The sequence below is a fragment of the Anser cygnoides genome, chromosome 7 (assembly GCF_040182565.1).
Source record: "Anser cygnoides isolate HZ-2024a breed goose chromosome 7, Taihu_goose_T2T_genome, whole genome shotgun sequence".
NCBI lineage: Eukaryota > Metazoa > Chordata > Aves > Anseriformes > Anatidae > Anser > Anser cygnoides.
The window spans coordinates 28588281-28613659 of NC_089879.1; the positions used below are offsets into that span (position 1 = coordinate 28588281).

Consider the following 25379-nt stretch of genomic DNA (forward strand, 5'->3'; position numbering starts at 1 on the left):
TGAAGTAGTTTCTCTGGTGATTGTACACTTACCTTATCTGTGCTGTTTCGTTTGCTTACTGAAATAAAAATACAGACCTTCCATACATCCACTGAGTAAGTTACCCTGTCAAATGAGTTAATTTGACAAGTTACGTATATTTTGTCTCTTTGTTCTTTTGAAGGACATGGGATCTTTTGAATCAACTACTTCAGATCTGTTCACTTTATACATCAGTCCTCACTAGTGCAGCCATGGCCTTAGCTGCTGTCCAGAGGGGAAGGGCTGCAGACCTGCAGCAGTGGGGCAAACTGGGGAGCTGCAGGGGAGGTGGTAAGGGAGAGAATCTGATCACCAGAATATTCTGCCATGAGGTATAGCTTTTCTGACGTACCACATTTTTCTTTTGATGGATAAAGTCCATCAGAAGTGATGTTGTGATGACTCGGTTCCTTTCTCAGAAAAAAAGTCACTGTTTATTTTCTTTCTATTGTGGCTCCCTATTATAATATGATACTGTTTGATTTTCCTCATTATCTTCATCTAGGGGCAATCAACAGATGATGCCTTCTCATCTTCCAGTAGCTCAGCATATCTGATATGCATAGGATCATGACTCCTCTTTTCTGAAAAGCAGCTCCTTTTCTGCTTGGTGGTGGTGCTTTATCCCGTTGCCTTGTCCCTGTCTGTTCTGTGGCTGTAGGCAATGGTGTGGCAGCTAGGGTCACCAGCCGTCAACAGTCCTCGTGGTCTGCTCTTTGCGTTCCTCATCCCCCCAAGCCCCGCAGTGTGCCATGCCAGGGGAGCCCCTCCGCAGTGTGTTCCTTCGGGTTGCTCCTTTCCCCTTGTACTCACTGTCAGAAGAGAGCATCAACATTTATTCCCATCTCTAATCTGAGGCAGAAGGGGAATTCTGGAGAGCCAGGGTGTGGATATCCAGGAATGTATCAGTGAAAGAGGAAGAAAGAAGGAAAACTTGGCAGGAATTTTGATTCTTCTGGTTTTTCCTTTTTTTAAGCCAAGATGGTGCTTCATGTTTTGTTTTTGAGTTCAGATAAGTTGTTTTGCCAGTATATGCTTTGAACAGGGTCCATTATAAGTAGTGCACTGAAATGTGTCAGGAATCTTGAGGCCTCTGGAAAGGTAGAGCTCCATCACCAAGGTGGCCTTCAGCTTTCAGATGTGAACGTCCTTGTACATCTTGAAATGTGGCTGTGCTCTCTTCATGTTGCCTTTTTTAACTCCTTGGTTTCCTGAGCTCAAAGAAATAAACTAATGTGTCATATTCTCTTCCATACTGAGAAACTCAGAAATGCTTGATCCACTCTTGCAAGGTGTCATACTTGAAGTTAATTGTAGTTTACACCAACCTCCTGTACACACAGAACTTTTTTGAAAGCAGTAGCACGAATGGCAAGGATTCTATGATTCCATGATTGATACTCCCTTCAGGCATCCTGCTATACATATCTTACACATCATACTCTGGGAAATAAAACTGTAAGAAAGCACAAGAACTGATTTTCCATGGTGCAGTGAACCATGTTTTGGGAATTAAAGAAGTTCTATTACAATAAATTCTCTGTTGACCTGAATAAATCACAAGCGCTCTCTCTGTTCCATGTACTTCTGCACTTCCCAGAGAAATTACGGACTTGTGCTGACTAGTAAAAATGAATGCTTCTTTTTTTTTTTTTCCATGGGTAGCATATTTTATATGACATATTTTACAATATGCAAAGCAAAAGCCAAATCATTTCTAAAGTTGGCCTTCAAATGTGTTGCTTTTGTTATTTTTCTGATTGTTACTTTTCCTTTGCGCTTATTATTGATATTTTCTGTTGCTTGCCTCTAATTATCTTACATTAATTTTTCCCATTTGCTTTCTAAATTATTTTGCAGCTATTCCTCTCCACTTCCCCAGTATGATTCAAGGTGATAACTCTGTGCTTTCTGTGAATCCTCATTTTGTGTTTTTTTTAAACTTGTTTCCCACAGTCAGAGTGTATGTAGATGTTCGTAGTGCATCCGCCCACATCCTCATCCCTTCCATGTATGCAAGTAGAAATTGCTCACCAGCATTTAGCATTGTGTTTTAGAGATCATATTGTAGTTTCCATTATTAGTGCAGCATTAATTTAGGCTACTAATCTTTGTGATAGAAAGTGCATGAAATACTGTTTGGAAATACTGTTACTGTTTCAAACAATAAAATACTAACTTGAAAACTAAACAAAGAAAGAAACGATATGCTGTTGACAATGATTACCTTTATGTGGCATCAATGTGTATAAAGGCTGATCTGCTAAGGGTTTTGTCTTCACTGGAGGCTGCAGTGTGGTGTAGACACCCAGGCTGGCTGTAAACGGGCTAGTTCCTGCGGTGGGGAGTGAGCTGGTGTGGAGGACTAAGCTCCCCTTGCTGTGAGTAGTGCGTGTTAGCAGTGCTGAGCCCCAGGCTGCCAAGGCTGGACCAGTGTAAGTGCCTGTCATCAAACCCAGCGTAGCTGTCCCTGCACAGCCTTGAGATCTGCAACATAAATGTTCCTGAGAACTCTGGGCCCAAATTTCATGCATACTTACTTCTGACTTCCACTGTTTTTTGGTTAATTTAAGTCCGTTGATTTAGGTGCCTAGGTTGTTGAAAATCTACTCTTAGATACTTGCATCACTTAAATAGTATGGATGCAGAGGCATCTTATCTGAGTGGGAGCTCTGGCATTTTTGCATGAGATGAAAACCTTTTTGATTAATTATGAGCTGGCATAACATACCAGTAATCATGTACGCGATAGGCAGCTCTCCAAAACACTGCCTTGTACTGAGCCATCAGGCCAGGCCCAGATTTTCCAGGCTCCCCGGGAGGCCTCTCTCTGCGGCTCTGCGGTGCACCGTGCAGATGTGCCTCCCTGAGCTGCTGCCACATCAGCCCTGAAGGGATGGATGCTCCAGCCAGCCAGGCCCCTGCTGCCCTGTGCACTTCCATCTAGTCAGGGTTGGCCCTGTCTTCTCTGCAGACCAAAACCATATACAGTTAGTTGTAAGAGGACGCCAAGGCACAACTGTAACAGATTCCTCTCAGTATTTTCCCAGTGGTGACTAAGGACTGTGAGTCCCCACTTAGTATTTTACCTGGCTTCATAGTAAATTTTAACGGATTGTCTTGAACTCCCTTCACAGCTAGTCACAAGCTGGCTCCTTGCCAGCTCTGAAGACCAACATTGGCCCACCTTTCAACATGCTCAGAGGCAACTGCCTTATCCCCTCAACATTCACCACCCACTGTATAGAGCAGTTGTAGGGAGGAAAAAAAAGCAACATACACAAGCTGACAGGCTCATAGCACTTAGTGAGCAAAGAGAACCAAAGGTCCAGGCTCTACAGCTGTCGTCTCTACTTGTTACAGCCCCTTTGTAGCGAATGGAAAAGGTTCCAGTCAACAAAGTGTGCAGGACATCTAAGATCTTGTATCTATAAATAGTAACATTAGCATAACTTACTTACGCTGTAATTTAAAGATCAGGAATACTGCCTTTGATACAGATCTTATATTTGTAGAAAGTGGTTAACCATTCAGCAAAGATCCCCTTCCACTGAAACATAATTCCTCTTACCTGGAATTGGGGTACCCTAGTGGCAACATTTTGGATTTGTTCAGTGGTATGCATGGTGTTATCTAAGAGAGAAATGCAGATACAATTTATTTGTATGAAAACTCCTGTAAAATATGGTCAATATTATTCCATGCTTCAGTCTTGTGAAGTATCTAGGGCACAAAGAATGATAAACTGGAGTTAGGGTCATCTCAGAGGCCTGTTTTACCTTCCCATCTCTACTAACATATTTTAATTTGGCTTGAAGAACAGCATAGCATTTTTTTTCCCTGTAATACAGTTGGACAACTTTTTATTTGCTTTACAGCTCACATCCCCTATCTGCCTGTCTCCTACAGAGCACTAAATTCAAAGTTTTGATTATGCTCCTGCTTTTGTGCAGATTTTTCCCACCCACGTTGGCTGGACTTCGAATGCAACTTATCTGCAGGGCTGGCCAATGCATGTCAGCTGGTACTTTTGGTATCCCGCTGGTCTAAAAAGCAAATGAAACTGTCTTACATAAATTCACATTCATATTTAAGAGCACTTGGGGTCTTTTTTTAAAGGATCTTCACGACCCCCCCTGGATTATTGGCTCTTACCCTAAGTTCAATTTACAGTAGGGAGCCAGGAAATTGAATGGATTCACCTCTTAATCATCTGAAGATTTAGTCCATAAGTTCTGGAAGTTTTTGCAGCAGCTTTGAAAATAATTAAACTCTTCAGCAGATGTGCCAGCTGTGTCAGTGCATACCAAAGAGAAGGAGCAAAGAAAAAAATACTGGCGCCAAGGCTGAATTCATAACTTCACGTCCCCACTGATGCTGGCCCATTACCACATCTATCTGAAACTATAATCTCTCTTCAGCTTATGGTAGAGAAAGAAGGGAAGGTATTTTGAACCCCGAAGGAGTCCCTCAGTAACTACTTAGCCATGCAGTAACCTGTATGTTTTGATCCACTTAAATGGGAAGGAGCTTTTGCAGCAGAGTTTTGAAGGAACATGAGGTGTGTTGCTGGTCCTGGAAGGAGGCTCCATTTCCCTGTCACTGTTCTTAAGGACAGTAATTTTTCACATACACAGCTTCTCATCATTTCAGAGGTGAAATAAACCATGGTTATTAACAGTAACTCATGTTAATATTATTATTCACTTGTTAACAAATAAAAAATAAAAAAAAATTCCCACTTCCCACTTAAAAATGTAATTGTTTACTGTTTTGTTATTAATTGAAAAATTATGCATTGGAAAATGTGTTTTTTCTCTAATGTAGCTTTTTGCTAAAGAATGTCATTTTCATAGAGGAGTAATGACATGACTTCCTCAAGAGTGCTAGCAGCCTAAATAAAGTTACATACTTCTACTGATTTTTATATACTTTACTTAAAGTACATACATACATGCATACTTTTACTGATACTAAAGAAAGTTACTGATATTACTCATTCCCCATCAGTAGAAGCAATTAATAGCTTGGACTGTCACCCACAGTGCCCACATTTGCTCTGCGGGCCACCAGGAGTGTTTGCAGAGGAGAGTGTGGGGAGATTTTGAAGACTGAGATCCCCAAAACAATAAGCAGTTTTGATTTTCCTTTTTCTACACTGTCTGGTTCCTTTCTGCATGTGAGGCTAGTTACTCATTTATGGGTAGTAGAGCTAACAGTAACAGAGGGCTGATTTTAAATTCCAGTATGTCACTACTAATATAACACTTGTGTGCTCTTTAATCCAAATTGCTCAGTAGCACCTGTTTTTTTTCGCCATATGTTGCTAGACCTTGAGAAATTCCTGCTCTTGTTAACCAGTAGTTAACATGTAAGTATAAGTGTTAAAACAATCTTCAAGTTCTTTTTAGTTTAGCTGGGATTGGGAGGACTTTTACGATAATATTTTGAAGATTGTGGTAGTTGAATTTTTGCTGTTTTTTTTTTTCTTGCTTATTTTTTGACTGTTTTCATTGACATGTTTCCTTTTCCCTACAGTTTCCTGGTTAGTTTTATGGTTGATGCCCGTGGGGGCTCGATGAGGGGTAGTCGCCATCATGGAATGCGGATTATCATCCCACCACGCAAGTGCACCGCACCGACTCGCATCACCTGCCGCTTGGTGAAGAGGCATAAACTGGCCAGCCCACCACCAATGGTTGAAGGAGAAGGATTAGCAAGTAGACTTGTAGAAATGGGGCCGGCAGGGGCACAATTTCTAGGGTGAGTTGTTTTATGAATTTCACTGTTTACACTCATGTTGCATCTTTTGTTTCCTTTATCCTGTGGACCTAAGAAGTTAAACATTGACTCTACCTCGTATGACCATGTAAGATAGGCTACTTGTTTGGAAATAGTGAAAAATGCCAAATTGCCATTCCTACCTTGAAAGTACCCTTGTATTTTAAGGGGATCTTTGCCTCTGTGATGATTGTAGGGTGAAGCCAAAGGTAAGGAAAGCCATGAAAAGGCCAGATCCTGTCCCCTGCTACTCATGCAACCTCTCTTTGAAGTCAGGAGGAGTTGAGCCTGTAACCCAGAACAGGTTATGACCCTCCTGCTCATAGAGTACCAGAGTAATGTCACTGTCACAGAAATGTGGCCTAAAGTCACCCACATTGAACTCTGTTCCCTGTGCCACAGTGCGTGCAGAAGCCATGCACGAGTTGCTGGGAGCTGCCTCAGTCCCTCTCAGTGAGCAAGGCCACTGCGAGCAAGGGTGGAGTGCTTACTGGAGAGTGTCAAGTAGTGCAAATGCTAGGAAATGACTTTTTTAAAGCTTAAAATAGGGGAAACAATCCACTATGATGTGGCTTTTTTTCCTAATTATAAATTTTGTTCATTACCGTGAGTGGCACCCTGGTGTAAACTGCCGGTTCTGTCGGGAATGACAGCTTGTTCCTAATTTCCCCTTCTCATTTCTCTTCCTGCTGCATGGATGTTATTCAGTAAACTGCATCTTCCTAAAACTCCTCCCCCTCTAAATGAGGGCGAGAGCATGGTTAGCCGAATCCTGCAGCTTGGTCCACAAGGAACAAAATTTATTGGGTAGGATATGTATGGAAAAGATACAGAATGTCTACAGTTTTTCTTTTGTTTCTAATTTTTTGTTATTCCCATTTATTTATTTATTTATTTAGTTTTCTGAAGCTTTCAGTTGATTTATGTCACTGAAAGAAAATCATAGTGGCTTGATTTAATATAGCTCTGCTACTACCTTGTGCTTACAGGCATGTAAAATTCACTGCCAGCATTCTGCTTTCATAAGTTCTGTGCTTCTGTAATTTTTTAAATTTGAAGTGTTTCAACTGCATCAAATACATTTTAATACACGGTGACAGTCCTTTAAGTTCAGCCCTGTGGTAGAGAAGGTATTTACAGGCCTTGAGTGAGTCTGTTTTGGGAAGAGCATTGTAAAATGTGGTCATATCAAGTCTATTATTTATGAAAGATTATTTAAGAAAATCTTATTGAGCAAATAACTTATTTTAACAGTGGAGAAACATTGATCTTTTCAGACTGTGAGAGGCATCTTGTTAAAATAGACTTACAAAGCCAAGTATGCTACCCAAAGGAGCTGCAGTGTATGGTCTAAAATGTAAGAATGTTTCTGTACATTTTTGACTGTTGTTTTCAAGCCATATTGTGAAATTTATTGCAATAGGTTTTCAAAATATTGGTGAGTGTTTGGTGTTCAATACCTGTTTAATACCTTCTCACTGAGTATTCTTGTTAAATGTCATGCACAAAATTGTGTGGTTTCTAAATATTTACAGAGACAGTATCTGAAATATTAGCCTGCAAAGATTGTACTACAGTGTTAGTCTTTAGTTTACACTCCTTTTGAACTAGAAAGTAAACATCTGAACAAGCAATGTATTCAAATTTTTTGTATTTACTTGCTGCACACAATGGGAGACAGCAGCCATGTTTCTATTCCTTGCTAAAGGACTTGAGATCGGAGTAACAGCCTGGGTGTTCTTAAAAGTATCTAAAATGCGTATTAACTGGGAAAAGTACTATATAACTTTCCTCCCTTGGTATGTAACATGAAAACTGGACTCCAGTTCATATTTTACTCATGATGGCTGTTGTGATTTCCGTACTCAGGTAATCGATAGGTTACTGCAGCCAAGCACCTTGCTGGTGCACCGTACTGTGGAAGTGCTGCATACTCCTCCCATCACATGGTGTAACTTTTCACTGAGTTGTTACAAAGAGGTGAAATCCTTTACAACCTCTGTAGGAAAATAATGATACTGTCTATTTAAATGTCTTAAAGCTGCATAATCCATAATTGTTCACTTACTGCGTGATTTCAGTCGGTTGTCGTAGCATACTTGAAAATGCATATCTTGCCTGTGAAGTGTTTGGCAAAAATGTCTGTTTTGTTAAGGAATGGCACATGAAGTGAATGGTGGTTTCTGTCGATTGTTCACAATAATTGTTCAATAATGCACTTGCAGTCCTCTGTTTAAGGTACATTGTCTGTTGACTTAGGTGTATGATTAACCACCTTCCCGTTCTCTTCCCTTTCCCCAAAATGTTTGACAGTAACTAATATAAATGTGGTCATGATGTTGCTAAACTCAGAAAAATCCATTCTGTAAGGATCTAAACATTCCCCAGTGATGTTTACAGATGTTGCAGCTGTGATTTTGGGCATGAGAACCAGAAAGTGAAACTAATGAGAAACAACCTATTGTATTTCACAGGAGCTGCATCAACAGAGAGCCAGGGAGAGTTTTGAAAAGTTTGGGACTTGGTTTGAAGCCTAAAATCTACACGCACACACAATTCTTGCTGCAGTCAATAGCTGTTGCATAAATTCGATTTCTGAACTAACTTTGGCCACTTTAAATTCCTTAAGCCAAATCCAAATTTTTGACTATGGTAATGTCAGTTAAAGGTCAGCAGTGCTGCATGTGCTAGATTGACCACAGGCCAGGATATATGTGCATGGAGAATTGTCTTCAGCAAAATTTGTAGCCATTTCTTAATGTAGGTAGCTATTTCAAAAGATTTATATTAAAAATAAGCTACATACAAATGTTTCTGAGTTATATATGATCTACAGTTTAAATGATAAAGGATTGTGCAGCTTTGGCAATTTTAAAAGTATTTTTACTGTAACAGTGCTTACAATTTAAAACGACTGTAGTTTTCTTAAGGATTTAATAACCATTTAATAACCAAAATTAAGGGTGGTGAGGAAATATGTGACTTAAAAATAATATGATTCCTTTTTTGTCTAGCCCTGTCATAGTGGAAATCCCACATTTTGGATCAATGCGAGGAAAGGAAAGAGAATTAATCGTACTTCGAAGTGAAAATGGTGAAACATGGAAGGAACACCAGTATGACAGCAAACATGAAGACTTAACTGAAATACTCAATGGCATGGATGAAGGTAAACGTTTTCTCAAAGTTTTAGCAAGCCTTATCTTTGTGCAGGCTTGCTGACATGAGCAGACTAAAGCAACCTAAAATAAAACAGTGCAGAGGATATCTGACTTTGGGGAATACAGCGTGTGTTACATATTAAACTAATGGAAGGATTGTAAAGAAAAATTGTTCAGCAGTGGCCTGGAGACATCCTGAAAAGAGTGGTAAGCTTTGGTCTGAAGTCGTGCCAAGTTTAAGCAAAGTTGCATGGTTGCCTTACAGCACGGAGTTGAGAATAACATCCCAGCTGGAGGTAAGTGTGTTTCTGCTGCTCAGGCAGGGCCATGTGAAGGTCATTCCAAACCAAGGGTAAAGAGTAAATACCAGTTCTGTTTGACTTTCCCACAGATGCAGACCTCATCCTATAGCTCATTCTTAGAAACAGTATTGTTTTCTAAGGGGTTGCCTACCCCAAACACACAACCTGCTTCTCGGTGCCCATCTGGGAAGTCTGGCTCCCTTGTTTTGTGTGGATGTTGCTGTTTATGTGAGAGTCCCTTAAGATGAGAGGACTCAGCTGTACTCAATTCATCAGAAGATGCTGTGACAGATGGTCCCTGCGGACATGTTGTGAGCAAAGCCAGGCTGGGGCCACAGAGAGCCCGTGCCACCACTGCTTTCTTTTCCTAGCAAGTATTTTTCAGTGCTTGTGCTGATAAACCATTGCTCTAGCTCTTTGCATCTGAGTGTGAATGAAATAGCCTGTGTGTAGGACTTCAGTGTTCTGTAAGGGTTTACCCACAGGATTTTCTCTGGATAACCTTTTACAGAAAGTCGCGGTGCGGTGAGCTTTCCACAAGCTGCAGGAAAGTTTTTTCATTATCAGAAAAAGTGTTTGAAGCAAATGATCAGGCTGTGGATGGCAGCTATGAGGTGTATCTGTGAGTAGGCTCTGTCTTTGATCTTCCTTGTTTGAAGAGGGCAGCCTCAGTAGAAGACAAACTTTGATGATATAGAAAGGAAAATAGTGCTGTTGTGAGGGGTTCCCTGGGCAATGAGATTAGCATTTTTACTGATCTGGTCATCTGGGAATGGGATTTGCAGGATGAGCTGGTGTAGTATTGTCACTTTGAAGTAACTGAGCTGCACCTGAGCCTGTAAAAATACAGAGCAAGTGCAAAGTTCTGTTTGTTACATGATGGTAGCTATTTATTTGGAAATAAATATAATAGAACCAATCAAGCACTAGGGCAGAAACACTGTATATGTAGGGTCAGTGGGTTTGGAAAAATATAATAAACCTTATCACAGAAAGGTACCTAAAAGCAGTGGAGCAGGCGAAAGAGCAAGTGTGGCCCAGGATGGTATTGCTTGGGTAAGAATTGCACTGGGATTGAAGGTGTAGTTTTAGTCTTTCTGAAAGAAAAAATCTCACCACCACTCCCTGCTTCTCTGTGCACTAGCATATGAAACAGAAAATAATGATTTGGCACTTGGGTGAAATATCTGTGCCTTGTCCATGATGAGGTAGTCAGAACTGAAAAGCAACTTGCTTTATTATTTGCTTTTTGTGCTTTTTAAACTGAGCTTAGTTCAATTTGGGGATAGGAAATCTAGGCACAAAACCCTGTTCTGGAGTGCTGCAACTTGCATCGATAACGGAGGCGCTCCCCAGGGGTGCTGTATGGATAAATTCACATCTTGCAGAGAAAGAGGGCTCAATAAATAAGAACAATTTGAGCGGTGGGCATGCAGCCTTCTGTACTTAAAGCCTAAAATAGTAGGCTTCACAGTTTGGAGCCAGGGTACAATTGTTGAGGATTTCAGGTGGCTCTTCCCTTCTGGGGAGCTGCTGTTTGAGGTTAGTGGGCAGAAGTGCAGCTCGTGAATCACAGAAAGTGTGATGGACACTGAGCTATTCCCTTAGAGTGAAAATATTTAGCACCTTAAACGCCAAGCCACAAAAATGTCATTTATGAACCCAGGCGATCATTTATGTGAGAGAAAGGAGAAAAAATATTACAGTCACACCCGGAGCATTGTGTTGATCATTTGTTCAGTTCATTTTACTTTAATTCTTCTCTAGTTAGGAAAACAAAACCTTCATTAAAATAGTACAAGGGCCTTGACAAAATTCTGTTCCATACAGATGACACCTTTTCTGTTTCAAAAAGTCTTCCAAGTGATAATATAAAATATAAATGTGTGGAATTAAAAGCATTTTTTATCTGAGCTTTTACTGGTTTGTTGCAATATGCCACAATTAGACCTGGCTTTGAAGCAATATTTTGGCTCTCAGAAGCCATAGCTTTGTTAAGAAGTTTGATTCCAGGTATGAACTCTGGAGGTAGAAGCAATCTTGACTGAAAGAAAAAGCAACCATCTAGATGCTCAGTCGTTCTTAGAAGTTTAATCTCTTTGCAACAAAATTCATCTGTGCAATCATCCCTAAATGCTGGATGATTCCATGACTGTTTCCATGCTGCAGGAATGGCCATTTTCCTATTAAAAGCAGTTGGTCCGTTCTGTGTTAGACCTGCTGTGTTTTACTGGTTCTTCCTGTCTGTGTAGAAGGATGGTCAGACTTTTATTCTTGAATCTTTAATATGCTGACTGTTTTAAAGGTGCAGTCTGCTCTTCTGTTCTGTTTTTCCTGTTTTGCTGTGCTGCTCAGCCTTTGGGGATGACAATGAGGAAGGACATCTTTGCTCCTCTCCCAGCATGGGGACTGCTGAAAACCTGCCTGTTCTTTACTTGAAGCAGCACCATCTGCTGGAAAAATGTGTCTCAAACTCAAAATAATCCAGAGCAGAAGGAAGTACTTCAGGGTATTAAATGCAGGATTAAATAATAGCAGAACTTTGCTTTTATTGCCATGGAAGAATAGTTAACCATGATGCAAAGAGCCTGTTCCTTTGTTGCCATCAGGCTTCTGCTTAAATTAATTTTATTTGAAAGATGGTGCTGGGTAAATATAGGGCTGATGGAATACAGGGAATATGTGTTTTTTTTAGGAATAGGAAGGGTTTGATTCCAAATACAAGAGTACTAGTTCACAGCTTTTGACCATATTACATTATTTAAAATTAATTCAAGTGAAATATATGTGTGTGTGTCTTTATATATATATAAAAAGGAAAAGCTCTCTGTCTTATAAATAGGTTATGTTTTCAGTAGGGCTCCTTTTAGGTATAACTTGCATTTGCTTTATACATTCTTGCACCTTTTACAGGTACCTTTCTGTACCTGTAGATAAATTATGGGCACAAATGCACACACCAGGGCAGCGAATGTTTTGACAGTCATTTGCAAACTATGGAATGAGACAAGAATTGTAATTGTTTGTGGCTACAATATGCTGGCAGCTGCACAGTGTGGTTTCAGATGGGAAGCGGGAGTTTTTATACAAATGCTTCTTTGAATCTACAGATCAAACCAGAATGACCTTGTTTATGCTTGAAGTTTAAAATACCACCATAAATCACTCTGCAGTGATTTTGCCACACTTCCAAGAAAAGTTTTTAAGCTACCACTGTTAAACCTCATTTTGTGAACGGCAAGATAAGAGGCTGTCCTAAAACAGACAAAGCAGCACATAAGGGACATTGCCTCATTTGAAGATGAGGCCTCCTTGCTAGCTGTGGCACTGCAAGCACCTAGTTATGTATGTAAAACCCTGATGCTGGGAGGGGGCATTATCAGCATTGTTAAGGCAAGCCTCAATGCCCTCATTTTATTATTGGCCCTTCCCCTTTCTGCATCCCTCCATCTCCTGTAATTTTTTGCATGTGAGCACCTCCTCCTGTGTGACCTGCCTTTATTGCAACAATTTCTTAATGGACATGTCTGTTTACTGGGGAAACCGGTGTCCTGTGCTTGTCCCGTCTTTCAGTCTCTGCACAGAGACAAGGTCAGCTCTGCTCTAGCTAGTCAGGAGTGTAGGAAGGTTGCAAAACTCAGAGAGCTGTTCAGTCTGCTAAATACAGGTGAGCTTTGCTTTTTCAGAGCTAGCAAAACTCCTTTTAAGGCCCTGGCAAGGGAAATAAGATCCCAGATCACACAGAGACACCTTGGAGCTCATGGAACAGCCAGGTGTTCTGTGTCTTCTCTAGTACCATTTCCAGGTAAAAGTCACTTGCTCTGTGTTACTTTTTATTTGAAAGTAAAAATGAAAGGTATCAGATATGAGATGAAGCTGATCCACAGCTGGCGCTCACCTGACAAAACTGGTGTGATTGCATTTCGAGACCTGAGCTAGTCTATGTGAGGTCCACCTCTGACCTTGGAGAATGTGGCTGGGTTTCTTCCCTCCTGTCCAGGAACCATAACACTCATATGGCATGGGCTAGAGGGAGGGTAAGGAGTGATCTTCCTTTCCTCCCTTCTTTCCTTCTCTCCATCTCATCTCTGGCTACTCACTCCCTCCAGCCGCCTTGCGATAAGTGTACCATATACTTTGGAGGCAGGGGAAGACCTGTGCAAGGAGTATGTGTAATACCTTTCTCTTGACATACCAAAACTCAATGGCAATAGGTGTTCTTTGGACTATTAGCACAATCTTGGACAGTGACACTGGGAGACTTCCCAATTCTGCCATTAACCTCTCTGCTTTGCTTCTCTGCTTTGCCATTCCTACCTGTAAGTTAAGGTGTAAAGCATACTTCTCTATGATTTAAAAACAAACAAAAGCTTTGAGGTTTTTAATTGTAATGCATTACATAGGAATGAAGTGTCAGCAGTTGAGGAAAATAGTGATGCTTGTTCTTGCTGTGAAATGCATAAGGTGTGTTCAGGAAACGTGACCTCTCCCAAGGCAAGTTTTCCCTGTTTCATTACTTCTGTCATGCTAACACTGCATTCCTTATGCATCCAGAGAGGTGGTTTAAGATTGCTCATCTTCTGTGTTTTTTGTGGGTCTTTTGTTTTTGTTAGAGGGCAACTTCACATAGAAGCTTACATACATATTACTCAACGTAATGTCCATATATGTAGTCCAACTCCTCTCCATGCCTGCCACTCTCATCTGTGCACCTTCCTCCTCTAAAGGAGAGTGCCTGCCACACTCAAAGGATTTTGAAAAGTTCTTACATAAACCACTTGATTTTCTACTTTAGGAGAATTTTAATTATCCTTCAGCTCTGTGAGAATTTTACAGTGGGTTTGTCTCTAGTGACAAACACTAGAGTACACAGGATTTACCAGTCAAGATTATACCTGCCTGTGAATTGAAAGATCCAGTTTGTCTCCAGCACAAGCCATTGCTTCCAGACGCTGCAGGCAGAATACCTAATTCATTAGAGGGCTTCAGATATCATCTCTGAGTCAAAGTAAATGGAAGCTGGCGTTATGATAAGAAATTATCATTTTCTGGTAGCTTCTTATGATCCACAGCAACACTGTGCAATTAATCCAAATTAGCTGCTGAAGGTTTTAAATGGAAAACTGACATTTTACCAAACATAAATTCTAATTCTTTTGGAGCTGTAATTGAGCTTACATGCTCCGTGGAGGAAAATGTCTCAGCCACACACAGACTTGTACAAGTGTCTGTTGTTGTGATACCATTTTTGGTCCTCTTGCTTTCTCTTGCTGCATCTGTTAGAAGTATAATCTTTTTGAGAATAAACTTTCTTCTTCAGAAATGTGGTGCTTTTTAAAGGATGAAAATAAGTGTGGGGTCTTGTGGAGTGCTGGAGTAAAACCCAATTACAATAGCTAAAAAGGCAAAATGCAAGAAAATTACAGGAGAAATGCCTGGTAGTCACATAATTATCTCCATTTGTGAACAGTGTTTATATCCCAGGGATTTCATTAGTGCATATATATACGCATACATACAGTTGCATGGTTAGTTGTTCTTGTAACATAACAGTTTTCCTCAGTGCATACATGTACACAGAATTTACTTAATGCAGGTGGATCCTCCATATCTCTTTGTGAGTCCTGGTGACCCCACATGCTGGGAATGTGGCAGAGCATGCAAATTCTTGGTGACCTGTTTGTGTTCCAGGTGTTTCTGAGAACTCATTAAGTATCTCTGGGAACTGAGGAGCACAATGCAGTTATTTTGGGGCATATACCTGCATGACTGGAAGCCTTATTTGGGAAGGGATCCTCACTGTGTTTTCCCAGGTAGTGCTGGCAGACAGCTCTGTCACATCCACAGTCTACTACAGCCCTCAGTGTCTGGTCAGGAATATGTGGATGCCACTTTGGGAGATAACTTTCTCAAGTGCTTTAGCTGGGCAAGCTCTGGTTTGGACATCTGGTGTAAAGTTAGTCCATGAACTGACAGTGATTTTCTCTGCATGCCGGAGCTGTGTGAGGGAGGGGACTGGAAATATACATCTTCTGAAAGTGTGCTCAGAAAGATCAGTGCACTTAGTGCTTCCAGATTTACATGAGAGAGGAAAGAAGCTTGACTACCTCTTCCACATCTCGGTGGGTTCCAGTGGCAGACCTGCCATCCTATGGCAGCTGCTGCTGCAGAATGTCATGTGCCAGTGCCTCAGTGCCGTGGCCGATCTGTGTCTGATGCTGCTGGCACTCAGAGTCATGATTTCAGCAAAAGTTCACTGAGCAAACCAAAGCTTAATGATTAATAGTGTTATTTTTTGTCTTGTTTTGTTTCTTTTTTTTTCCTGTAGTAAATTAAAAAAAAATGTTTAAAAGTATTTTAAGGCAGACTAAAAACCTTACACATTCCAGATATGTCTGGTCTGAACCTGGACAGGTAATGTCAGGTATTTTTAACTGTCTTCTCCCACCAGAGCTGGACAGTGTTGAGGAGCTAGAGAAGAAGCGTATCTGCAGGATTGTCACAAAGGATTTCCCTCAGTACTTCGCAGTGGTCTCACGAATCAAGCAGGAGAGTAACCAAATCGGCCCGGAGGGAGGGGTGCTGAGCAGCACAACAGTGCCGCGTGTCCAGGCATCCTTCCCTGAGGGTGCTCTAACCAAAAGAATCCGCGTGGGGCTCCAGGTAAGGACATAACCTGTGTGGTTGGTCTTAATACACAAAGCTTACAGCTAAGGAGCCTGCTGCTCCCTAGTCCCTAGCAGCGAGTTGCGGATCACACGTGAGCTCTGAACTGGTGTGTGGCTGCCCAGGCACATGCTCTGCATCTCAGCGCTCCCCTGGTGCAGGCAAAGCACAGTCCTCCACCCTGTGGCAAAAACCCAGCTCACCTTGAGTATCACTTAGCCTCTGAAAAACAGAAAGAAAAGGCAGAGGTTTGGAGCCACAGCAAGCTGCAGTGATAGTCTTCTATGAGCTGCACAGACACTGTGCAGTCCAGTCTCCTGTGGCCAAGTAGCAGCTTGTGGCTGGTGTCAGTGGACATAGTAGTGCATTTGGGATGGAGCTTATGCACCTGTTTGCCAGCTGTTTCTGGGTCAAAGACCTCCTATATACATCTGTTGTAGCTTAGGACACTGGTGTTCCTGGCGATGGGTAGAATTTGGGAAGAGCAAATAGCTTAAACTTTCCATGAACAAACTGCACAGAAAGTGGAGAAATACTCTGAAGGATGTAGCTTTTCATTGGGTTCTGCTAATTATCACTTAAAATTACTTAATAACTTGAGAGGTCTGATGGGTTCATGAAATCAGGATGCTGGGTGCTGAAATCAGGATGCTGGAATCTGGGTGCTGAAATCAGGATGCTGAAATCAGGATACTGGAATCAGGATTCCAGTGCTTGGTATTCACTCTGGAACATTTTTCATCCACTAACGATATTTCACATAAAGGCAACTGAACTTGAGAAACTGGAAGCTCTGCTATTATAGTTATACAGCTGCTTTTCCAGAGCTATCTAGTGTGAAGGAAATACATCTCTATATGCAGTGTTGTCACTGCGGAGATTGCAATGTAGCTGCATAGTCTATCAGTACAGTGTGTAGTTTGAATAATACAGCAAGTCACAGTTCAGCCCGATTGAAACAAGGACTTCAAAATTATTTAAAAAAAAAAAAGTACGTGCAAAACGAGGGTTTCCCATGAGATGCCTATCATTTTTGAGTTCAAGTCTTGCATGACAAAAACTGTTAAAATTACATAGTTTTTCTTTCCATACTGCTTATTCTTTCTTCTTCCTTTACCCCTATAAAAAGTTAGGGAATCTCCAGAGGCACAAAACTGAGGTAGAAAGTCTGAAAATTGCTTATATCTCAGCTGCTGCTTACAGCAGCTATTTGCACTCTGTATGAATTTGACCCAAGCAAATAGTAATCAATAATGGAATGACTTAGGAAACACTGGGGACAGAGGTAAATCAGGAGTACAAAGTGTTCCTTAGGAGCATGGGTTCATGCCTGGCAGATGTGAGAATTGTGCAGCATCTGAGACAGCATGTCTAGTCCTCACTTCTCAATACTCTGCTAACAAAGTAGGGCGCATCTTGCATTTTGAAATTTTATTTGATGCCACCCATCACTGTAAATTAAAAACAAGCAACCTCATAAAACCTCTTAGCAAACACTACAGGCAACCTTCTGAGATTTATAGCTTTGCTCAACAAGTTAGCTATTAGGAAATCATAAGTGGATTGTGGAGAAAAATACTAAGGCATGAATTGCACTAATAATCACACAAGGGAGCTATAGGTGAAAGCTCCCTAGGAAAAAAAAAAAATCTATAGAAAATTAAAGGAAAATTGAGCTACCTTTTCAAAAATAGTTGTGCATATCTACAGCCAATTTGTAGCACTAGTTTAAAATATTTTCCCTGTGTTGACAGGCTCAACCAGTTCCAGAGGAGATTGTTAAAAAAGTCCTTGGAAATAAAGCGACTTTCAGTCCCATCGTCACTGTGGAGCCAAGAAGAAGAAAATTTCATAAGCCAATAACCATGACAATTCCTGTGCCACCTCCATCAGGAGAAGGTGTAACCAATGGGTACAAAGGAGACACGACGCCCAGCCTTCGACTTCTATGTAGCATTACAGGTTAGATAAAATCATTCTCTTTGCAAAGGTTTTGGTGACAGCAGTGCCCCTGTGCTCACTCAAGTAGCTGTACAACTCGTTCTTTCCAGTTAGGGAGGCTGATGTGCTCAGTCCAGTAGATATCAGATCACTTCTTCTCAGCAAAGCCAGCTGAGGTCACCTGGAAGGCTCCCACTGATTCCCTGGGCTTTTAGTCTCATCTCATGCTATTGTAAAAGAACTCCTGCCAACAGATATTAAATACTATTTTATATTTAGCTAGTACAAAGAACTTCAGCCTTGACTATTAAATGTAGTTGTCAATAAAAGTAGTTTGCAGAAGTAGTTCTGGCCTACCTGCAGAAGTCATTCTGGCCTAGCTGATATCAAGAGAAGTTTCCCTATAGACTGTAGGTATGTATCTTGCTTACATCAGCATCATTTCCTGGTATGTAACATATGACATAATGCATATATAACGTGTAACTCAGCTCTTGGAAAACATTATCTAAGTTGTTTTTTGCTGTGTGAAGCAAAATAAGATAGAAATATTCCTGTGTAGCCTGTGCTTGACTTTTAAAAGAAAATCTCCATGATTTATATTTACGCAGGAGGTACTTCACCTGCACAGTGGGAGGACATCACAGGCACCACTCCACTGACGTTTTCAAATGACTGTGTGTCATTCACAACCAATGTTTCAGCCAGGTATGGTGGCAGAGCTTGTCAAATGCACCCAGGGAGTAGTTACTGTTGGTTAACTGTGTGCATTATTGTGAGGGTGCTTTTTTTGTTGTGGTGATGGTGTTGTTGTTGTTGTTGTTTGGCTTTCTATAAGTCTTCTGCAAGACTGATAAAGCAGTAATGGACCAGATGCTTCTTTGTCACTGTGTATCAGCATACTACATATTTGAGGTTGCACATGAATCTTTGTCCTGGCCTTTTCTGCTAGGGGTGAGTCTCCTGGCAATCACACATGCTGTTTCTTTAAACAAAGGTGGCAGTGCCACACAGGGGTTTGTTTTTCTGGAAACAGCAACAGAATAGGGAACTTGAAAATGGACATTCAATAAAAGAATTTGGAGTTATTTACATTACATACATTGGAGAATTTGGAAAATGTACATTAAAATGTAAAAGTTGCTGCTCTTTGGCTTTTTAGTTGAAGATTATGTAAAATTACTTTCACAAAAATATAACTTACAAAAAAAACCCAAGGTTTTAAATTAATTTTATGGAATTAGGAGAGTTCTTTTTGGTCTATTTTTAAAGGCTTGAGCAATGTTTCAGCATAATGAAAAGCTGATTTAACATTTCTTTTTCGTGTTCAGATTTTGGCTTGCAGACTGCCATCAAGTACTAGAGACTGTTGGGTTGGCAACACAGCTTTATAGAGAATTAATATGCGTTCCTTACATGGCAAAGTTTGTTATATTTGCCAAAATGAATGACCCTGTGGAATCCAATTTGCGTTGCTTCTGCATGACTGATGACAAAGTGGACAAAACTTTGGAGCAACAAGAGAATTTTGAAGAAGTTGCAAGAAGCAAAGACATTGAGGTATATTTCTTACAGCTGGCTTCCTCCTTGTAAACAGACAGTGTGTTTTCCAAATGGCAGTAAGTTCTGCAAAAGTCATTGTGAGCCCAGTTAAATAAAGGTTTGCAGCAATGCTGTTTCAAAAAGCTTCTTGAGGTGATGTCAAAAAAGGACAAGGGAGGGGGGAACATGAAGAGCTGTCTCCAGATGGATGCCCCAGGCTAGCCTTTGGTGGGGTTTGCACCTGCTGTTGTCAAGTAACCTTGGGTTTTTCAGAAAGCTGACCTGGAATTCTTTCTTGATGGCCTCACAGACACACAGTCAGAACTAGGGCTGGTTTATGGTGAATAGGCACCAAGACATAGTTTCTTGAAGGAAATCTAGATATTCTTACTTCAGAAAAGCCACTCATATAGCACAGTTTCCCAAACTGCTGGCGCTCAAAATGCCTTGACATAATGCACAGTGATTTTCTAGTTTGTCATTGAATTTAATCTGAATGGAGATTTATGCTAAACTCAGGAACTGTAGTGGGGGAATCATGCTATACTTACTTGTGTGGATATACTATGAAATGAGGTTTTATTGATTTTCATTTTATTACTTTGATAGGTTCTGGAAGGAAAACCTATTTACGTTGATTGCTATGGAAACCTGGCCCCTTTGACTAAAGGAGGACAGCAGCTTGTTTTTAATTTTTATGCTTTCAAAGAAAATAGACTGCCATTCTCTATCAAGGTAAAAGCAAAACAAGCCAGCTAATTCTGCTGAGGTGTTTTTTTTTCTTGTGATAACGCTTTTTCAGCTAAATAGAACTAACTTGCCCTGAGGATGTAAGTGTCATTGTTTAATATGTGAATAGTGTGGAGAGTGCTTTGCATGAAGCCACAAAAGAGTTGCTGACAAAGCTGGGACCAGAAAACCCATGACAAGGATTCATGAACTTCTGTTCATGAGTAGCAGAATATCAGGATTAGATCGCTATGTCCCAGGGACTAAGAAAAGGTGATATGTTTGATAACATACTGTACAGCAGAACAGGCTCCAAAAAGTGCATACAGACTGGTCTCCTCTAAATTACCATGAACGGATGCTCAGTTTCCTTTGTGTTATCATAGCTTTTGTGCAAAAGAAGTTTTTAAGCACATAAGTTTTGAGCATAAGTGCAGAACATTGCAGAAAAAAATGAAGGTGAGCTGAAAATACCTCTCAGTTTTATACTGGGATATTGCTATCTGTTTGGACTCACCCAGTGTCCTTTCTTACATGGATTGCAGGAACTTTTTTCCCATCAGAGAGTTTCATGGTACCACCTTTTATCCTGCTGAGAGAGGAGGCTGAGTCCCAGCTCAGTAATATTGGTCTTGACCCATTAGATAGTTTCCTGTGGAAGGAAACTCTGAAAAACCCACCAGAAGCCTCCTCTAGCTATCTAAATTACTGCATATTACTCAACTATACTGTATTTCTTCTCTAGGTAAGAGACACCAGCCAGGAACCCTGTGGACGATTATCATTTTTGAAAGAACCAAAGACTACAAAAGGACTGCCACAAACAGCTGTTTGCAACTTGAATATCACTTTGCCAGCACAAAAAAAGGTATTTGTTGGGAAACAAACATTTGTGTTAGGGTTGGTTTGATTTTATTTTTGCTTTTTTAGTTTGTCTTTTTTCTGCTAAAGAAACTTAAAGAAATGCTGGTCATGAGAATGCTTTGGAATATGATAAAGGCTTTTTAAATTTATGTTTTATTGGTTTCCTGTATGTAGAACGCTTTTAGAGTCTCTTGTTACTGTGGTGTCAAGTTCCTATAATTTTTATGATTCTGTTTACAGCTCATGCTTCAGCCTGCAAGTCATAGGTTTATGCTTTCAGTAATGTCACACAATGATTTGCATTGGATGTAAGATTTTTTTTGTGTGTGTTGGCATTTTGGATTTGCTTTGCATTATAAATCAGCCTGCATTTTGTGCTCCCAATTTGGTCCTTTTCATATCCTGATATTCTTTTCCCTGCTGTCCATTATAATATTCCTTGTCTCTGCAATGCATCTTTGGACCAAAAGGAAACAGAGTCAGATCAAGATGATGAGGTAATATAAACACTGTCTTCTGTTTTTATTTTCTTCAGATGTAGTGAAGTAGTGAAGAAAAGTAAATATGTTACAGAAAGTAATAAATACTATTATTAACTATGGCATTGAAGTAATATTTACAGAATAACCATATCCTCAACATACTCTGTTGCAAAACAGTTGAAGTTCATGAATGGACAAAAAAAAAATAATTATATTTTACAAAATTAAACTACATGTTGAGTAATAGTAGTCTAAAATTTAACTAATTTCCTTTTGGGAAAAAAAAAAAAAGAAGATATAATTACTACATTCCGACCAAGTCCATTTTTTACAAAATTGAGAGGAGCTTATTGGGTGTGATTTTTAGCTCTTCAAATAATGCTGCTGGTACTTTGGTAACTCATGTGTCTGAGGAAGTATTAGCAATGGTAGCCTATAATATTTTATTTCTGAAAATAAACTGGACTCCTCCAAAAAAGCAAAATAACTAAGAAGAATTTCAAACTGTTGTGTATAAAGCTATTTTCAAATAGACCTCAGTTATTTGCAGCTTAAAAATCCCCAGTTTGCTGGAAACTGCAACATTAGATTGTCAGGAAATTGAGTGGATTTTACTCTAGAGATAGCAATAAATGAGATCACCTTATAAAAGAAACCACATAGATGCATCCGTTTTACCTAGCAGCAAAGTTTTCTTCTCTTCCTGGTGGAAAACAAATATCAGTAGCCGCCTGCTGACTAAAATAAAAATAACACACTCCTTACATGTTAAAAAATAATAATAGCAACCATATCACTTTGTATTCACAGTGTTTGATCCCAGTGAGCTATTATATAGCTAGAACAAAAGTTTTCTTTCTAAACAAAGCATATTTTTAGACACAGTCAAGTGAACTGATTTCTAAAGGACTTGTAATATTGAAGACATCACACTAGCAGCTAACCCATCGAATGCAGCAACTTACGATACAATTTACTAGTTAACAGTAGTAGTCTGCTTTCTAATCTGCATCTTTGCATTTTGTGCCTATTAAAAAAATCCCCTCCCATGCCTTTTTTTTGTCCTTAATGTATTCACTTTAAAGCCAGTGTACATTGTGGTGTATGTGTTTTCAGGACAAATCAATCTGGGGAGAAATATTTGATCAGTCGAATTTGTACTTCTCTGAATGTTTTATGTCTGTATTTGTAGTCTTCTGTGTTGATCTCCTGTTCTCCTAGTCAAACGTGGTTTATTTTACAGAGAATTAAAAATATCATGCCATTTCTAGTAGTATGAAGCAGTTTATTTAGTGATAATGGGATAAGCTAGTATTGAGATACAGTAGGGCAGGATCATGAGCTATGTCTGCTAAGCTCTTCCACCTCGTAAGCAGAGACATTGAGCAGGAATGAGTTCATGTGGTCATCTCCCAGAGATGCAGTCTCTTCCCTGCTTGCTCTAGAAGGTTGGTGGTTCATAGCAGGTTTCTTTCAGCTCTGGTAGCCATGCTCCCCGCTCCATAGTGTCTGACACTCATTACACGTCAGACAGGAATGGAGACCAGCTCTGGCCATTCCCTGCCAAATCTGACTCCAGCATGCCTTCCTGAAGCTGAACGGAGACATCCGTTCTCCCTTGTGGGGATATGTACCGCGATATGTGGCCTATCATGCTGAGGTTTGATGATTGTCCAAATGGGGGATAGCACCAAACAGCATTATGTTTTGTTACAGACGGAGAAAGCCGACCGGCGTCAGAACTTTGTCTCCCTTGCTTTACGTAAGCGCTACAGCTATCTGACTGAGCCTGGAATGAGTGAGTTGCTCTTAACAAAGTACTAAACCATATATACGTGACTTTTCATAAGAAGAGACATTTTTTCTATAAACGTTGTATTTGGTGTCACTTTACAAAAAAAAAAAAAAGGAAAGAAAAAAGGAAAGAAAGAAAAAGGAAAAAAAATTTAAAGCAAAACTCTTGGATGGTCTGTGAAATCTTGTGTTGTGAGAGCTTGAAGAATCCTGACTGGCAAATGACGTGCTAATTAAGTAAAAATACATTCTTTTAAATGCCATATAGCTCCAGATGAGTAGGATTACAAATTGCTTTCAAAATGAGTCTGTTCCTCTTCCCTAAGGGAGCAATATGCAAAAGTTCAGCAAAGCTGAAAAATGCCATTCAGATAAGCGCTTAAATGTTTAGATGCTTAGCCAAAGCGGACTCTCATATTTTATATCTCCCTCTTTTCTCCTTCTCTTCCCTTTTTCCTCTGTTCACTGCAGATGCTTTTTATTCCTTGGCACCACACATTGCTTCCTCTTAAACTCTGTACTCCTTTACTAGACCCATGGCATCGCTTTCCTTCCCTATTAAGTACAACAATGCATTCGGCTTAGCTTTTCTTCCTTCACCTCCCCTGCCTGCAGTTGAATGCTGTTGTTCCCCATTCTCAGACTTTTCTTGTCTCTTTCTGCCTCATAACTTCTCAGTTGCTACCCTGCAACAGACCCTTTGATATAATTCCGTAAATCCATAGACAAACTTCGTCAGGTCTTGGGAGTTTCCACTGGATGGCTGCTCTTTAATTATCCTATAAGATCTGTGGCTTCTTTGGATCAGAATATATCCAGAATATATTACACTTCTCAGGCCTGGAAGAAGACTTCAAGCATATAACATCTGAAGAAGCTATCAGATCCACTGAGACATCTTGATGGACTGTTAAGGTACCGTCAAAGGCTTGTTGGGAACCGAGAGACAGGGAAAAGGAAGCTGCTTGAAAGGAGCTTGACTGTGTATGTTGTTTACAATTATTTTTTCAGGCCTCATTGGAAGAAAAAAAAAAGTCTTATATTTATTGACCAAAGGTTCATTAGGTCTCATTTGCAAAAAGTGGAGGGAAAGGGAAAAAAACCCAAATGCACTTAATGAGCTTTACTCTAAGAAAAGGTGTGTTGATATAATAGAAGTCCCCAGCCATTCTTTAATTGTTGTATCCCTATTGGCAATGGTTACTACTTGTGGCAGTGAGCTACCCAAAAAGGGTATGCAAAAATTACTGTATTTGTCAGGAAAGATGGCAGACAGGGTTTGGCTATCAGTCGGAGTGCCACCACCTCCTGTGCACATGTAGCATGCAGTCATCAGCCACCACCACCTGCAGAATGCTGGTGCGAGGGAAGGTTGCAGGTTTAGAGGTGCAGCTCTTCCAGAGCATGTGCACACTACCCAGCACAGAGCCAGGATGGCTGCCGTGGCTGCTTTACACCACAGGGTGTTAGCTCTGTTGATCAGAGATGAGTGATGAACCTCTCCCTCCTTCCAGCAAATTCAGTGGCACAACTCTGCAGTTCTGTAGCAGCGGGGGTTGGGCTGTTTTCTCTCTCGAGCTCATGCACGCACACTCAGAGTTTTTTTTTTTCCTCTGCACCCTGGTGTCAATGCCAGTGCTGGTGCAGAGGAGAGTGAGGAAGGTGGGGTATTCCCCTGCCTACCTGTCCTTATCCCTGCTCAGGAAAAGTGGCCAAAGGACCCCTCTGCCCTCCCCAGCAGTGAGGTCTCCCACAGAAGAGGAGTGGGTTAAACCTGCTCAGTGCTCACTGTTCGCTTGCAGCTGAAGAGCAGCAGGAGCAGGGCTGAGCTGGAGCTTCTTGTATGGGTTCACTCAGTGCTTTCAGTTACCAGCTGCAAGCAAGGAAATGCAATTTGGTGCACAGAAGGTAGTAACATCTGTTTCCTGATAAAATCTTGGATACAGAGTGATGGAAACTGCTTTGGCCAAGAGTGTCCAGTAGCCAAAAAGGGCTGTTATGAAAACCACTTCACTTTCTAGAATATTATCCCACTCTAAATTCTGGCATGGTTGTGGGAATTTCTTTGCTATTTCAGAAAGTAAAATGGCCTGGTT

General features: G+C 40.5%; 1 protein-coding gene across 13 annotated transcripts in view; it reads left to right on the forward strand.

Moving 5' to 3' along the window:
* Nucleotides 1-25379, forward strand: part of ANK3 (ankyrin 3) — a 365999-nt gene that overhangs the window by 303475 nt on the left and 37145 nt on the right. For 9 of the 13 annotated variants that reach the window (XM_067000746.1, XM_067000749.1, XM_067000748.1 and 6 more), the window contains 10 exons: nucleotides 5560-5784; nucleotides 8817-8971; nucleotides 15717-15928; nucleotides 17686-17893; nucleotides 18484-18580; nucleotides 19204-19432; nucleotides 20024-20149; nucleotides 20889-21011; nucleotides 21478-21504; nucleotides 23206-23287. In XM_067000746.1, coding sequence (XP_066856847.1) covers nucleotides 5560-5784; nucleotides 8817-8971; nucleotides 15717-15928; nucleotides 17686-17893; nucleotides 18484-18580; nucleotides 19204-19432; nucleotides 20024-20149; nucleotides 20889-21011; nucleotides 21478-21504; nucleotides 23206-23287 — 1484 coding nt within the window. Of the gene's footprint in view, nucleotides 1-1881; nucleotides 1915-5559; nucleotides 5785-8816; nucleotides 8972-15716; nucleotides 15929-17685; nucleotides 17894-18483; nucleotides 18581-19203; nucleotides 19433-20023; nucleotides 20150-20888; nucleotides 21012-21477; nucleotides 21505-23205; nucleotides 23288-25379 lie in introns of all 13 variants that reach the window. The other 4 variants (XM_067000752.1, XM_067000753.1, XM_067000754.1 and 1 more) reach the window with 2 other exon arrangements.